This window comes from Papio anubis, chromosome 2, assembly GCF_008728515.1.
Source record: "Papio anubis isolate 15944 chromosome 2, Panubis1.0, whole genome shotgun sequence".
Lineage (NCBI taxonomy): Eukaryota > Metazoa > Chordata > Mammalia > Primates > Cercopithecidae > Papio > Papio anubis.
The window spans coordinates 85,531,314-85,548,735 of NC_044977.1; the positions used below are offsets into that span (position 1 = coordinate 85,531,314).

Here is a 17,422-nt window from a genome sequence, read left to right on the forward strand (position 1 = left end):
TTAATCTGCTAAAGTATGACATAATAGCCAAAGGAGTGATCATGAATCACTTAATAAAAGATCATTTTTGGTCTCTGTGTTCAATATTTTGAGCTGTTCAATGAAGTGAGAGCACTAGGAATCTAACGGTTATTGAAAGCATGACTCACAATCTCTAAGTTCACTTTATGATACAAAAAGGAAAATATTAATCCTTTTCAAAAAGGCAGATTTTACTTACAAGACAAGTTCTGTCATGATCCATTTTACTGCAGAGAGGAAGGCATTATAAGGCTGAAGAGAAGAATTCAGTACATTAAAAACAATGTATTGCACACAAAATTTGTAGCTTAATTTAGGGCTTTACATAAGGACAATGTTATTCTTCTAGAGAGATTGATATCATGTTAAAAAACAGTGGCGTTCTAGCTAAGGGAAGAAAATTGTTGGATACTGTATCCTAAAACCAACATTTTAAAACTTTGAACTCCACTCCAGTGAGATGTGATTTACAAGTAAAATAAACCTGATCTAATACAAGGGTTATCAGTAGGAGGAAAAAGGAAGTTCAGCACCCGATGCTTAAACCTTTACCCTCTAGGAGCTAATATTTTGAAGCTTAATGCTGAGGGGGCTGGAATCATATAACTAATTTCAAATGGTAATTTGCAGGGCAGCCTCTTGGAAAGGTGATTCCCTGTTCTCCATCACTGTATGTCATTCATTAAAATAAGCAAAAATTGCGTACACCTGATTTTAATGCCGTCCATGAATTATGTAGGATTTAAGCTGCCTTTTTTCACACTTACATATTTGGACTTGAAAAAAATGATAACCATATAAACATGTGATTTTATCCTTGCTGAAAATCCCCTTCACTCTATAAAAGAAGGCATTGAAAGCCTAATCTTTATTTCAGAATATTTTAATTAAAAAAAGCAGTTGGATTGTTTACTCTGTGATATTTCCTATGTGGATAATTCAATTTCCTGAATTCTGGAAAATACCAAGTCTCCCCCTCAGTTGGTTCTTTGTACCTAGCTATGCCAGTTATGTGACTGGGGCGTGGACTTGAGAGACAGGCAATGACACTAGCAAATCCTGGGCTCTGGGCTCCAGATGTCAGGTCCAGAAGAATCTCAGAACCTTCTGTGGTTGCCTTTAGATATCAGAGAAGTGAAATGCATGCCAAATCCTGGCTCTGCAGCTAGAGCTGCTTAATCCCACCTTCTGAGCATTTTGATTATAAGAACTAGAAGTGAGAATGGAGGAATTATCCAGTTTTAAATGAAACAAGAACAAATTTAGATGCCCCCAATCATTCTCAAAACTTTCCCAGTCCGGCCAGAAAGTAAATGTGCAGAACAACAACAACAACAATGCTGAGGCTCTTCCAAGCCCACCCAGATTTCAGACTTGGTGTATCTCTTGCTCTGATTCGACTGAGTGCTTCCACATCATTCCTTGAATCACAGGGTTCTGGGCCGCCAGGATTAGGGTCAGATAAGGATGTGAACTTTTAACAGTTTCCTGAAACCACACTTTGCAGTCCTGCGGTTCTGCTATTACATTTTATGGCTTGAAAAATAATCATCTTGCTTTCAAAAAGACCGGCGTGGTCAGACTATGGGACAATGTTGTGTCTTTGTACCTGCTGGGATGGGTAATGTGGGTCAGGGGGAGGAGAGAGTAAATAAAAGGATTAAGGAAGCTTTGGAGGTTGAGGGGGAAAGAGGGCAGTAGCAGGGGCAGCTCGCTCTGAGGCCAGGGGAAGGCATTCCGTGCCAGGCATTGGCTCAATATATGAGTAAACAAAGGGATTATGCAAATATGGGATTAAAAAATTTAAATGCACATTATCATTTAAAAGCATAAAGCCACTAAGCTTTTAAATCTAATGATGAAAACATACCTTAGGAACGTTTAATGTCTGGAACTATTCATGCTAAGGTTAGGGGAGTTGGGTTTAGAAAGACATAGTGAGTCTCACTAAAAAGCTGTATTTTTCAAAATATTCATCCCTTTAGTTGCCTCTCACAAATGTGCCAGCTCTGAATCATTTCTTGCTTCCTCAGTGTAGGAGAACCGTGTTAATTATTTGGTTTTTAAATAATCCCCTTGTAACATCTTACATCTGCAAATTAGAAAGTATATATATTTTAAAGCCAAAATAGCTTTTAAACGTTGTGTTTCAAACAAAATTTTAGCTTAATTTTTGGTATTTACAAAACAATAGCATTGTAAGGGTTATATTTAAACACATATGACAGACTATCCAGAGGTACACTAGATCTTTTTTTTTTTTTCTGTGGTTTTAGGTATTGCTGGCCAAATTTACATTGTCTATGCATTGTAAATTACATTTTTAATTTGGGAGTAAGTGATAACAGTTAATTTCTGGCCATCTGAAAGCCAGTTTCTAATGGCACAATAGCTATGCTGATTGATCCTCATCTGTGACATCACCAAGGAATCAGCTCCAGGGAAAAGGATGCTGAAACCCGGTGGCATGATTAGGGGAGAGGGAGTATCTGTGATCAAAATGGGAATTAGGACACAAGCTCACAACTCCATTACAAACTAAAAGGAAAAGTTTTGTTGAACAAAACCAAGTTATTTTACATACAAATGGGAGAATTAACAAAACTTCTCCCTTTTTCTATCCATCACAAGGGGGTTGCTGCATTAATCCATCAAAGGCTTTAGACCCATTTTTCACTCATATAATCACTGGATTTGAGTTGAAACAGCAGTGACATTTTTTAATTTTAATTTTTTTTTTTTTTTTTTTTTTTTTGAGAGGCAGGCTCGCTCTGTTGCCCAGGCTGGAGTGCAGTGGCATGATCTTGGCTCACTGCAACCTCTGCCTTCCGGGTTCAAGCAGTTCTCCTGCCTCAGCCTCCTGAGTAACTGGGATTATAAGCACACGCCACCATGCCTGGCTAATTTTTGTATTTTTAGTAGAGATGGGGTTTCACCATGTTGGCAAAGGTGGTCTCAAACTCCTGACCCCAAGTGATTCAGCCACCTCAGCCTCCCAAAGTGCTGGAATAGCAGGCGTTAGCTACCGCGGCTGGCCTGAAGTGTTTTTTTAAATGAGTAAAGTCAAAATGTTCCTGATTTTGCAAAAAGATAAACTTGATTACTCCAAAGAGGAAGATAACAGACAGGGAGAAAGACAGAAATATGCAGCTGTTTTCTGGGTGACAGCATAGTACTTACATCCAGGAGGCCATGGGCGCCATCGCTGCTTTCCTTGTTGGCTCTACACATGGCTTGGTAGTCATAAAGGGTAATTCTACAGGAGAAAAATGGAAGGGAGCTTCGCTAAATGAGAAAACATGGGAACCAACTGATGCTATGTACTACAAGGTGAGCAGTCACTATCATCAAGGGCAACAGTGACAAACACCACGCAGCTCTAACGTGGATGATGAACAAGGAGCCCAGCAAAGGCCAGTGCTGGAGGCACAGTCATGTTATTACTTGGAATCTGAAGAACAAAGGGAACAAAGGTGTCGGGAAGGGTAGAAGGGGATGAGGACCCATCTAACTTGATGTAACAGTCATTTGGTCTGAAGAAGGACGGTCTGCATTGAGCAAGATATTCCACAGGGAATGTGCTGTTCTGAACTGGATTCTAAGACCCGGATGGAATTTACTTGGGCCATGTCTCCAAGGGACAGGAGAACCAAGAAGAGCCACTTTGGGATAAAACATGGCAGGATTCTGTGTTTCTCAAGCACCAGGAAGCAGGTTTGGACCAGGATAAGCCCTGCACATTGACAATGTGTGGGAAACCAGTGGCTTACTAATTGTAATCCCAACTCCTTATTGTCACCACCATAAGAGTGAATGTATCTTATTTTGAAAACAGCATAGCTTATGAAACAAAGTGGACATTTTTTTTCCTACATTGGTGATAAAAGTAAAGCTTTCATCCCCATTATGACCTTTACACAGTTGCAAAAATGTTTTACTTTAACATTATTCAATGTACTTTAATTCCCCCACCAACAATTCTACAAAGGAAAAGTGAATGGCAATTTCTGGTAGCATGTGTTGGGACTCAGAAACCATTACCCTAAAATATGGTGCTTCGACATGAAGCAGTCTCAAGGTTTCTCCGACCTTGCTCCCTGTCTCCCTTACCCCACAGTCTCTTAATCCTGTCTCTCCCAAACCACAGGATGAAGCTGTTCTCTGAAGTTCCCTTTTCTACCTAAAAGCCAGATCTGCCAAAGAGGAATACAATTACCTTTCCTGACATTTCATTCACCAGAGAAGAGAAGATTACAACTCATATCACAGAGAAAGAGACTGAAAATTAAACACCACACCTAGAGCCCAGACCAGCTTCTCCCCAACCATTGTCAGCTCTCCATCCCATTCAACTTCCATTGAAATTATTTACTAAACATTGTCTGAGCAGTAGGCCCACTCGTTTCCCCCTCAAAGTCATTTATTATCCCTCAAGTAGCCCTATTTCCCCCTCTCCCCTCCCTCTATGAAGATGGGCATTTAAGCATCTGTACCCCATTGGGTTACTGGGTAACCATTCTACTATGATTCTCCGTGTTGTCCATATTAAAATACATTTTGTGTGCCTTTTTTTCCTATTCACCTGCCCTCTCCCTCTTTGCCCCTATACATGTTCCAGTATTTAGATGGCATGAACACCTTATCCCATGCTTGAAAGGTATAGCCAAAGGAGTCTGGCATTCCCACCCTTCTCTTCGGCATCCCCTCCCACCACGCCTAGCACCCCGAAGGAGAGACACGTAAAGTCCAGCCTGAGTTACATAACAACTGCCAGATGAGATTTTAAACACTTTAATACATGTGCTTCTACATGACTGGATGAAATTCTCCCCACAGGAATTCCTTCCTAGAATAGTACAATGGTTAATGTTGAGTGCACTTACTGCTGTGTTGGAAAGACCTCTAGATGTAAAAGCTCCATGCAGCAGGATTGGTGTTGGCTCTGTTTCACACCTACCTCTGGCACCTAGTACAGCACCCAACATACAGAAGGCATTCAGTTGTTTTTTTATTTTATTTTATTTTATTTTATTTTTTTGAGATGGAGTCTCGCTCTGTCGCCCAGGCTGGAGTGCTGTGGCCGGATCTCAGCTCACTGCAAGCTCCGCCTCCTGGGTTCCCGCCATTCTCCTGCCTCAGCCTCCCGAGTAGCTGGGACTACAGGTGCCCGCCACCTCGCCTGGCTAGTTTTTCGTATTTTTTAGTAGAGACGGGGTTTCACCATGTTAGCCAGGATGGTCTCGATCTCCTGACCTCGTGATCCACCCGTCTCGGCCTCCCAAAGTGCTGGGATTACAGGCTTAAGCCACCGCGCCCGGCCTGGCATTCAGTTTTAAAAGGGTGAATGCATAAATGATTGCTTGATTGCACGAATGTTACACAGATGACAACACAACTGAGAACAAAGAGGCCAACTGCAAAATGTGATCTGGAGGCCTCCTTATCTGGACAGTAAGTTACGGATATTACTGATAAATGGATTAAACACAGTCGTTTGTGGGTACCAAGCAGAAAACCAGCCACATTTGACCAAATGAAAGATGAAAGCCAGCTCCTAACCAGCAGCAGCACACAGCACTCCTTGGGCAGCAAAGCCCAAGGGGATACCAGTGGTCATGTAGCCAGTCCTCAAGGTCTTTTCTTCAGAAGAGTATTTCTTCACTGTCCTCTGGCTTTTTCCTTACACAGATGCAAGCAAGAAGCTTTGAAGCTTTGTTTATATAAACAGAAACGAAGACCATAAATCAGGCAAACATTAGGCTTGGGGATGTCCCCGCATAAACTTCTCGCAGAAATGCTCTCACCATTGACAGAGTCCTAGCACTAACCCAGACACCGGGATAGGTCACAGACTCAACTGCAGACCACAATGGACAACTCTAATTGTTCCCTGACTGGCCTGCCATGCCACGATCTCCATCCTCACTCAGGAGATTTCTACAGGTACCTCTGCAAGGACTTTCTAGCATTTGGCAAGAATTGGTATTGACTTATCCTTTTCCCACTGCCCAACGCTGTCTCTACAGCTAAAACATGTGCCAGAGCCAGGTGAGAGGCAGCATGGGGTTGAGAGGAACGTGCATGTACTTGGAGTCTCATAGCCATGGATGCAGAATGGCCATGGTTTCAAAAGTTGGTCCTGCTGTATATTCAGGGTGCATTCTCTCTCTCTTTTTTTTTTTTTTTTTTCTGAGATGAAGTCTCACTCTCTGTCACCCAGGCTGGAGTGCATTGGCGTGGTTTCGGCTCACTGCAACCTCTGCCTCCCAGGTTCAAGCGATTCTCCCACCTCAGCCTCCGGAGTAGTTGGGACGACAGGCGCATGCCACCACACCCAGCTAATTTTGTTGTTTTAGTAGACATGGGGTTTCACTATGTTGGCCAGGTTGGTCTCGAACTCCTGACCTTGTGATCCGCCTGCCTCGGCCTCCCAGAATGCTGGGATTACAGGCATGAGCCACCGTGCTCGGTCTCCAGGGTGCATTGTTGAGCAGCTTGCTGATACTCTTCAAAGGCTTCGTTTCCTGACTTATTAAACAGTTACAGAGACGTTCTCAGATCTAAATAACCAGCTGTGTAGAAGTACACTGAAAAATGCTCTAAGTGTGCCAACTTTGTTAAGATTCTTACAACAGAAGACTGATTTTATTCTTTGTTAGCGTTTGGGCTCTTAAAGCTGTGCTGTTCCCAAAGGCTCAAGGGAAGGCAGTGTGACACGGTGAAAATGCCATCTTTGAAGTCAGTAATACCTGAGCTCAAATCCTAACTCATCCACTTATAACAATGTCTTTTTAACCCTCTTGGTGCCTCATTTTCCTATCTGTGAAATGGTGAGAATAATGGCTACCTTATAGGGTGGTCACAGGGTTAAATAAAGTTATCTATGTGTTACATTCAGCACAGTGCCTGCTAGACAGGAAGTATTCAACAGGAAGCATGGCTATAGCTGCTGTTATAATTATTGGTATCTTTTCATTGCCACTACTAATTAATGGGCTGGTGTTTAATGCAATGGGAATTGACACAGGCATTACCCAGCTGGCTGAAAGATGAACAAGGCTCCTGGTGTTCTTAGCTCACTGGCACAGACAATGCAGAGCAAAATCCATGCTTGCTACTGCAATACAAGGACACCATCAGAAGCTGTGTGGTGTTACCAAGAGATGATGCAGGAACTTCTGTCCATGGGTTTCTTAGCAGAGGGCAATGATAACAACAGCTGATGTCTACTGAACTCTGTTTAGCAACCAAAAGCCAGGTACTCCTCTATATACATCCCTACAAGATAGATTATAATCATCTCCATTTTACAGAGGGGAAAACCAAGTCTTAGCCAGCCTACATAAATATTCACAAATTCACATAGATCACTGGTGACAGAGCCAGATGTAGTAGGGGGCCAAGCTGAATCCACCTCCTTTTGCTCTCTGCTCAGAAGCAGGATCTGGTAGATTCTAAGAAATGCTTAGACTTCAGACCTGTTCCCCAGCCCAGGGTCTTATTGGAATGTCACAAGAAACGCTGCCCAAGATAAGGTCTCATAACCAATGTCCAGAATCAACTTTCAACCCAAGCTGAAGGGTTAATGAGGAGTCACCAGGCCAGACTGGACCAGTTGGCTGTGCTTGTGAATACCTCTTACCATGGTAACTACTCTGACAGATGGCAGGAAACTCAGGATTCTCCTTGGATCATTTTCAAAGGCTCTAGTTTACATGTTGGGGCTAAACTAAATTGCTCCGGGGCAGCCCCCAGGCCAAGGTTCCTGTCTTTTATTTATTGATTTATTTTTAAATATTACTTTAAGTTATAGGATACATGTGCAGAACGTGCAGGTTTGTTACATAGGAATACATGTGCCATGGTGGTTTGCTGCACCTATCAACCCATCATCTAGGTTTTAAGCCCCATGTGCATTAGGTATTTGTCCTAAGGCTCTCCCTCCCCTTGTCCCCCACTCCTCTATTTCAAAAGGAGGGTTTCCCGATACTATTGCCATTGAGGAGGTTACAAAATAAGCCTTCCCCGTCTTCTCCACACTTGGACAGCTTTAACTAGATGTTGCAGAAAGAGACTTCCAGATTATTACCCTTTTTGAAGTGATTTTGTTACTGTTTTAAATAACTCCATTTTGCGGCTACCTGTATCCTGCTCGGCTGATTATAGTTAAAGAACATGATAATTGCCTGCTTTCATTTGACTCTAAAATCAGCTCTGAGAATCATGCCCAGCCCAAGGCTGGTGCTGTGTGCAGTTGCACTCAGCAGTGGGGGTGTATTCTTATTACAGATAACATGCCTTAATCCCCATGACATCACCACCAGGCCACTCCAACCGACCTTATCATTAGCATCACTGTGTGCCCACACGGATGGGTGGAACTTTGAAACTTTAAACTTTCACAGAAGGCAGATACGGCCTCTGAAGAAGCAGCTCAAAGCAACGCAAACAAAGCCTGGTAGCCCCGAACCCATGCTGGGTAGAGCCTTGGATGACAAACTCTTGACATTAAGACATGTTTAAAGCCATTTTGCTGATCCTGTTCTTTTCCAACTAGACAAAAATCCTGACCAAGAAAAATATTTGCTCTAAGAATTAGCAGGCTGCATTTTAACAGCATAAGCTCAGCTAATTTAGGCTGGTTAGCAACTGTGGGGCTCAACATTTATTAAACACCTACTATGTACCATGAGGCCAGGTAATTTTCCTGTAATGATTCATCAAATTAGCTCACTTTGGCTAAACAACTGGCCTAAAAACAATCTTGAAACAGCTTAATGTCTGCAAATACAGCCCTAAAAACAGGACAAGGGAGGCATTTGACATAGAGATCCATCATGGGACATAATTAAGCAATTCCGAATTGAAAAGTCTGAGAAGCAAAATGACTCACTAAGGTAGCATGTAAAAATATGTCTTCTTTTTTTGTGCTATAAAATGTGTCCTCTGGGGGCAGCTTTCAACTTGCAATTGAAAAGGCATGGGGCAGGAACACAGGAAATTCTTAACAAAGAGACTGTCGCCATGGGAAGCCCTTACTCATTCTTACATCTCAGAAAGCCAGGAAAGTAGAAAGCTCAACCTGTTGATAGGCGTGCTAACAGAAGATCCAAAATGTGCTCTCCCTTCTCTCCTGCTCGTATCAGTCACCATCTCATCCCACAGCAACTACTTGCAGAGATGGCACTGTTCTTTAAGATCAGTGCAGTGTCTCTAACACAGCAGAGGCAGTGAATTTACAAAACCCCGGTCCTACTGCCTTTGAGCCCTCCAACTGGAAATTAGTTAAACAGCTTAACTAATGAACACCCATCATTAGCCAAGAATAAACCTCACACAGGCTATTAGGACCTCTCAGGGTTCACTGCTGAACACTGACTGGGGAGCAACAAGAAAGCGTCACTCATTTGGTAGATTAAGCAGAGGATCTGGTTGGCACCAAATCAATACCTTTCATCAATGGAAGTTGATAAAGAGAAACAAAGTTGTAGATACTGAGATACTAATCCCATCAGCATTTTACCCAGGTAATAAGAACAGTAACCATAAGAATTAATTGATTAAAGGCCAAGTGTGGTGGCTCATGCCTGTAATCCCAGAACTTTGGGAAGCCAAGGTGGGCCGATCACTTGAGGTCAGGAGTTCAAGACCAGCCTGGCCAACATGGTGAAACCCCATCTCTATTAAAAATACAAATTAGCCTGGCGTGGTGGCACATGCCTATAGTCCCAGCTACTCGGCAGATATCCTGCTCCTTAGGGATCTCGTGGGGATGAGGCCTCATCAGAAGAATCTGGAAAATGGGACGTAAACTCGCTCTCAATTCCTAAGGCATACACATTGGCATTTGTTTAAAACAGTGATTCTCAACTTTGGCTGCCTTTTAGAATCACCTGGTGAACTTCAAATACATTTTCTTTTCTTTTCTCTTTTGAGATGGGGTATTGTTCTGTCACCCAGGCTTCAGTGCAGTGGCATGATCATAGCTCCCTGTAGCCTTCAACTCCTCAGTTCAAGCGATCTTCCTGCCTCAGCCTCCTGGATACCTACGACTATAGGTGCATGTCACCACACCTAGCTAATTTTTTTTTTTTTTTTTAAAGAGATGAGGTCTCATGTGCCGGAGGTGGTTGCCCAAGCTGCTCTCGAACTCCTGAGTTCAAGCACTTCCCCCACCTCGGCCTCCCAAAGTGCTGGGCTTACAGGCATCCATCACTGAGCTGGGCCAAAGTAATTTTTTATACATGATGATACCTGAGCATCTCACCTATCTGCAATATTTCATTAGTCTGGGTTGGGGATCTGGTATAAGTTATTTTTTAAGCTCCCCAAGGAATTCTAATGTGCAAACAGGTTTGCCAGCCATGAATTTTAGAATGTGATATATCTCACTGGCATTTTCTTGTGTTGTGTCTTCCTCTCTCACCTTAACTGTAAGTAGCTTGCAGGCAGGAACTGGACTTTATTTATTTAATTTTTTGTTTTACTATACTTTAAGTTCTGGGATACATGTGCAAAATGCGCAGGTTTGTTACCTAGGTATATATGTGCCATGGTGGTTTGCTGCACCCATCAACCCATCATCTACATTAGGTATTTCTCCTAATGCTATCCCTCCCCTAGTTCCCCACACCCTGACAGGCCCTGGTGTGTGATGTTCCCCTCCCTGTATCCATGTATTCTCATTGTTCAACTCTCAATTATGAGTGAGAACATGCGGAGTTTGGTTTTCTGTTCTTGTGTTAGTTTGCTGAGAATGATGGTTTCCAGCTTTATCCATGTCCCTGCAAAGGACATGAACTCATCCTTTTATATGGCTGCATAGTATTCCGTGTGCCACATTTTCTTTATCCAGTCTGTCATTGATGGACATTTGGGTTGGTTCCACTTTAAAACCCAAATGGGAAGACACATCTTCCCAGGGCTTAGTACCAGTCTGGACATATTCAGGGGTACTTCCTTGACTCACCAAATAGGAGGTGCCACCTGCAAACCTTAAGGATGAACAGAGTTTCCCATTGTCCTGGAGAGCAGCACAGATTTGATAAACAAGTGTAAGTGCCCCAGAGCCAAGAAGAGAGGGTCCTCTGAAAGAAGGGGGCTCTGGGGAGACTAACAACCTTCCAGCATCAAGACAGTCCCTGTCCCCAGTCAGAGCGGATGTTGCTCTACCAACCACATTTGCTTTGCTCCTGGGGCAAGGAATCAAATTCATGGGTGCCCAGGAAATGCACATAGCTGCCAGCTGGTTTGCCCATTCACGCAGCCCCTCCCATGGAAATTAGCTTCACTTATTAAACTGATGGGGAAAATGGAATCGCAATTAATTCGATATTGAAAATATTAAATTTCTTTTGCCTTCTTAGAAGGAAAAAGCTGAATTCTGCTTTGGGAATGAGTTAATGCAAAACCCATTTGAAGCAAGAGAGCTGATTCTGGGGGAGCGTCCTTGGGCTCTGCCACATTGGTGAAGCCAGGTCTACATTTCATAGCAACTACACTATAATGATGCCTGTACTGCACTTGGCAGTGTGGGGCATGTCATTGAGGCTTAATAAATGTCAGTACCGCTGAGTATTGGTATTGCTGCTGTCATGATTATTATTAGTAAAACCCAACAGGTGTTATGGAGTGTTCCTACTTCTATTTTCTGGGGTCAGGCAGGCACATGGACAGGTGGTTGGAGGGTGGCTATGACAATTTGTGTTCAGGACTGCATTGGGCATGTGGGTTTGGGGTGGGGGAGACTAAGAGTTATGAATACAGCCCCATCACTCAAAGATTTCCAAAGGGGTTATCAGAGGAAGCCAGAGGACTCGTATGGTTTGAAGCAAATTCGGGTCTGCTGGATGTGGTAGAGACTATCAGTAGTTTCACAATAACTATTCTCCTCTTCTGGTGAGCAGAACTCTAACTTTTCAATACGCACATTACCCAGGTTTCTTTGGAGTGAGGTGAGGCCAAGTGATTAAGCACAAATATTATACGGGAGGCTGCTTAACACATTAAAAATCTTATTTAAAGCATTTATTTAAATAAATGTTAATTAAGTAATTTGAAACTTGGCCTTCTGGACCTTTTGGAACTCCCTGAACTCTTCTTTTGCAAGCCTGAATTGCAGATGTGATGGCTGGGGCTCAGCAGCTACACTGAACAATGAGGTAACCTTGAGCTTAAAAGCCATCTTGGAGAAAGGTAGAAGAAAAAGTTGTGGTCCTGAGTCTGTAACATGAGGGTCCCAAATTAGTATTTTCAGACTTCCTTACCATAAGAGATGAAAACAACCTCCTATGTTCTTTAAGTCCCTGTTAATTTGGATTTTCCTGTTATTTGTGGCTGGACCAATTCCTAACTAATACATTGGACTCCAAGTTTGATTAAAAGACTTTCTTTGGCCAGGCGCAATGGCTCACACCTGTAATTCCAGCACTTTGGGAGGCTGAGGCAGTTGGATCACCTGAGGTCAGGAGTTTGAGACTCAGCTTTGACCATTGTGGTCGAAACCCCAATAAAATACAGAAATTAGCTGGGCATGGTGGTGGAGGCCTGCAACCCAGCCATTCGGGAGGGAGCATGGAAAATTGCTTGAACCCAGGAGGTGGAGGTTGCAGTAAGCCAAGATCACATCATCATTGCACTCCCAGCCTGGTGACAAGCAAGAGCCAAAACCGGCCTCAAGGAGAAAAAGGAAGGAAGGGAAGGAAGAAGGAAGGAAGGAAGGAAGGAAGGAAGGAAGGAAGGAAGGAAGGAAGGAAGGAAGGAGAAGAAAGAAAGAAAGAAAGAAAGAAAGAAAGAAAGAAAGAAAGAAAGAAAGAAAGAAAGAAAGAAAGAAAGAGAGAGAGAGAGAGAGAAAGAAAGAAAGAAAGAAAGAAAGAAAAAGAAAGAAAGAAAGAAAGGAAGAAAGACTTTCTTTTACTATCTCTTAAGGCAGAGCAAATATGAATGTAAAAAGAAAAATCTCTGCAGAAGATATGCTAGTCTGCTCCAACTATGGAGAAGACATGAATGGCGATCATGAGCACATGCTCTGGAATCTGAGAGACATGAGTTCAAATTCTGTCTTCTCACTCATGCCTGTGAGAGAGCTTGACAAGTTGCTGGGAGCCTCCACTTCTAGTCCCTTGTTTGTCGAATGGAAATAATAATAGTAGTTACTTCATGGAATTGTGATGGGGATTAATTAAGGTAATGCATGTTAACTGCTTGGAATAATGCCTTGCCTATAGTTAACATCCAACAAATGAGACGGACTGCATGGTGAAGATGAGGGCAGTTAATGTTATTGCTGTAACTGGGGATGCTTGAGCAGCAGCTTTTGGATTTTAAAGAGTGGTTCATTGGAAGCTCCATGTTTCTGCATTCCAGAAAGTTTGGCCCAGAAATATACTTGTCCAAGCCAATCTGTCTCCTTGTTCCTTTCAATGCCACCTCTGACAAAGCATAATTCTGAGGACATGGTCAGGTCAGCAGGAAGCCAAGAAGCCATTACACTCATTACATGAGTTGTTGAGTATTAGACATCAGTGGGGCAGTTGGCCTTAAAGGCGAGCAGCCATCCAAACATAACAGAATTCTCCTTTAACACTCTCTACACTCCAAGGCCAGGGCACTCGCCGAAGTGTAATGTGATTACCAAAGACAGGAAAAAGCTCCCAAGTCCCACTACACAGAGACAGGAGTAGAAATGATAAGAAATGATATGAGTCTTGGAGTCTACCTGGATGTGTCTCCTTTTAGAAAGGTGATTTAAATAGCAGAAGAAGCTGCCACAGGGAATTCCATACAAGCCAGCCATGTTAATGAACATTTGTGGGGTGCAGTGACAAGGACATTTGCCAGATCCCTTAGGGAAAATATGAATGGCCTTGGAGGGGTAAAAGCTGAAGTGTGTTGCACCAAGCACAGCAGAAAAACATACAAGAAAAACCATGCAAAACAACACACACACACACACACACACTAGCAGTTGCAACCAAAAAAAAAAAAAAAAAAAGGGAGAGACAGATAAGACAATGGCCATGAAAGGTAGGTACTATTAGTGGCTCAAAAGCAAAAACAAAAACAAAAACAAGTTATTCAAGAGCAGTCCATTTTCCAGCAAGCCAAGGGCCAGGTATGCTCCACTGGTCTTTCTGACCTTGAGCATAATCAGATAGACAAAGAACAAGGGAAGAGCCTTTGGTCTTTCCAGAAATCACAAGGATGTTGGTAAAAGCAAAAAACCCAGGGTAAACCCTCAAGTTCTGGATATTTGATAACAGCCACATTTTCATCCTTCAGTGAAGATTTCTTTCTTTACCTGCTTTTTGAAGGCTCTTGCTCTTTCCTTGGGCTCCATATTGAACTCATTCCAACTTTCCCTTCAGTCTCCCTGGCTCAAATGTCCTAAAAGTCATATTTGTGCCTCTTGTCTAACAAATGGCATTTCATATCCAGGTTGGTGCCCAGCTATGTGGAACTCAGGCAAGATGTATTACATTACTTACAGGGGAAAGGGAGGAGAGGAATTGGACAACGGTGGAAGAGCCTTTGTTTTTTCATGCCTTACTAGCAATCTACTAGATATTTTGCTGGAGCAGGGTGCCCTACCTGAGATTAACCCAGAGTGTTATCCTTGCTGTCTATACGCTTAGTGTTTTGCCCTAGCATCAGTAGTTCCAGTCCCACCCTGGGGCCTCTAGGAGAGTAAAGTGCTAATATGGTTTGGATCTGTGTCCTCACCCAAATCTCATGTTGAACTCTAACCCACAATGCTGGAGGTGGGGCCAAGATTGGATCATGGGGGCAGACTGGAAGTGATTGGATCATGGGGGCAGATTTCTCCCCTTGGTGCTGCTCTTGTGATAGTGAGTGAGTGAGTGAGTGCTCACGAGATCTCGTTGTTTAAAAGTGTGTAGCACATCCCCTCCTCCCTCTTCCTCCTGCTTCAGCCATGTAAAGACATGCCTGCTTCTCCTTCACCATCCGTGATGGTTCTAAGTTTCCTGAGGCCTCCCCAGCCATGCTTCCTGTACAGCCTGTGGAACTGTGAGCCAATTAAACCTCTTTTCTTTGTAAATTACCCAGTCACAGGTATTGCTTTTTTCTTTCTTTCTTTTTCTTATTGTTCAGGTATTTCTTTATAGCTGTGGGGGAATGGACTAATACAAGCACCATCAAGGCACTGAAGGTGGGGGTCCCTCCCATCACACCCTAAGGGGAGGATGCAGGAACAAGAAGATAATCCAAGAAATCGACCTCCAAAAGATGGGCTGGGGGCTCTTCCCTCTAGGAAGAGATGGATTCAGACATTGCTTAGAAGTCTAGAAAGAGGAGAAAGAACAGAGGAAACAGAGAAAGGTGGAAGTCATGGATCAGAGAGGACCCCCAGGAGCTCTCACTTTGTGATATGATCCATTTGTGCCAGCTGACTGTGCCCTGCAGGCATCTCCCCTGTGGTCACAATGGGAGACACCCAGGAAGGAGGCTGAGTGCCCACGCTCACGAGGGTGGGCTGTAGGCACGTATGTACCTTCAAGCTGGGGACACTTCAGTTACTCACATATCATTCCATTTATCCCTCACTTGTAGGTATTTGAATAATTATTTTCATCCTATTTTGTTGCAGAGATCAGGTGACTCCTAAGAGCATAGTAGCTAGACTGGTGCCATGCTTTTAACCTGGTGTCTTGATGCTGACTATACATGAGAATCACAGAGAAGCTTTTAAAGAGCACAAGTGCCTGGGCACCATCCCCAAATCAACTTAATATATAATTTCCTGGGCTGCAGCTTGAACTTAGGAGTGTTTTTAAAGGTTCCCAGGGGATGCTAATGCACAAGAGAGTTCAGGTCCACGAATCCACCCCAACGCTGTGCTGTAAAGGTAACTGCTATGTAGTAACTATCCTTTGGGGATTATTCATGATAAAATAAGACAAACAAACAAAACAAAACAGGAGAAAATTGGAAAATAAGAATAACGCAGACATATGGAACTCTACTCAAAAGATATTCTTATCTCCTGTTTGCAATGGCTTTGCAATTTGAAAAGTATTTTAACATATTGTATTTTAGTTAATTCTCAGAAAATCCATTGAGGTCCCTATTTTGGTAATGAAGAAACAGGCTCAGAAAGGCTGGAGACACTGTCCATGAACACAGAGTGGAGAATCTTGTGCTCAACCTGAAGTCTTCTTATCTCAAGTCCAGAGTGTAACAAAGGCCCCGTCAGGAACCTTGAAAGAAGAAGACTCCTATGGCAGGCTGTACTTTCCCCCTTTTCCCTGGATACATGACAACATTGAATTTGCATTACCGGGGGTAAACAAATTCTAATGAAAGGATTTTGAGACTAGATTTTCTCTTAATAGTTGCAAGAGGCTGGGCGTGGTGACTCATGGGATTACAGCAAGCAAAGTGCTGTAATCCCAGCACTTTGGGAGGCCAAGTTGGGGGGATCACCTGAGGTCAGGAGTTCGAGACCAGTCTAGCTAACATGGTGAAACCCCATCTCTACTAAAAATACAAAAATTAGCTGGGCATGGTGGCGCACGCCTGTAGTCCCAGCTACTCGGGAGGCTGAGGCAGGAGAATCGCTTGAACCCAGAAGGTGGTGGTTGCAGTGAGCCGAGATTACGCCACTGCACTCCAGCCTGGGCAACAGAGCGAACGAGACTGTCTCAAAAAAAACAAAACAAAAACAAAAACAAAAACAGCCTCCCAATTAGCTACAATTATGGGCACGCATCACCACGCCCAGCTAATTTTTGTATTTTTGGTAGAGACAGTGTTTCACCTTGTTGGCCAGGCTGGTCTTGAACTCCTGACCTCAAGTGATCCACCCACCTCTGCCTCCCAAAGTCCTGGGGGATTACAGGCGTGAGTCACTGCACCCGGCCTGAAATTTGTTTCTTTAGGACTGGGTATAAGCCTAAGATAAAGAAACTGAGGGCCAGCTCAGTACTGTCCAAGATGCTGAGATGAGGGGTCAGCACAGTAAACTGATCTCAAGTTTCATCTGGGCTAACCACAGCACCAAAGCAACGCAGTCTCATGTAACCCATGTTTGGGGGTGGGCTCAATTCAATATGGTACGTGACTTCTGACCCAGAGTGCTGTCAGTTACAGCCAACTATATCCTTTCACTGTTTCTGAAATATAGATCTTCTCTGAATGACAGGACTGTCAACCTTATGCCCTGAGCAAGCACTGCATGCTGGGACAGGGCAATGGGTCACGAAGTGAGTGGTCAGATTAGTCAAGGGACTATGGTCCTCCGACACTAGAGACCCATCATACAGTGTCACAGGAAGCCTATAGGGAGAGAAATGTAGATGAAGCAGTATCTGGTGCCAAGTGGAAAGCAAATTCAAGACAGAGCAAGGTTCTACAACAAAAATCACGGCTGCAGTTCACAACT

General features: G+C 43.3%; 1 protein-coding gene across 5 annotated transcripts in view; it reads right to left on the reverse strand.

Annotated features, from left to right (window-relative positions):
• Window positions 1-17,422, reverse strand: part of CACNA2D3 (calcium voltage-gated channel auxiliary subunit alpha2delta 3) — a 928,576-nt gene that overhangs the window by 60,730 nt on the left and 850,424 nt on the right. For all 5 annotated transcript variants that reach the window (XR_643716.2, XR_643717.2, XM_003894282.2 and 2 more), the window contains 2 exons: window positions 3,202-3,277; window positions 221-273 (listed from right to left, as the gene is read on the reverse strand). Coding sequence is in view for 3 of the 5 variants with exons in the window: in XM_003894282.2 (XP_003894331.1) it covers window positions 221-273; window positions 3,202-3,277 (129 nt within the window). In the remaining 2 variants the exon portion in view is untranslated. The remainder of the gene's footprint in view (window positions 1-220; window positions 274-3,201; window positions 3,278-17,422) is intronic.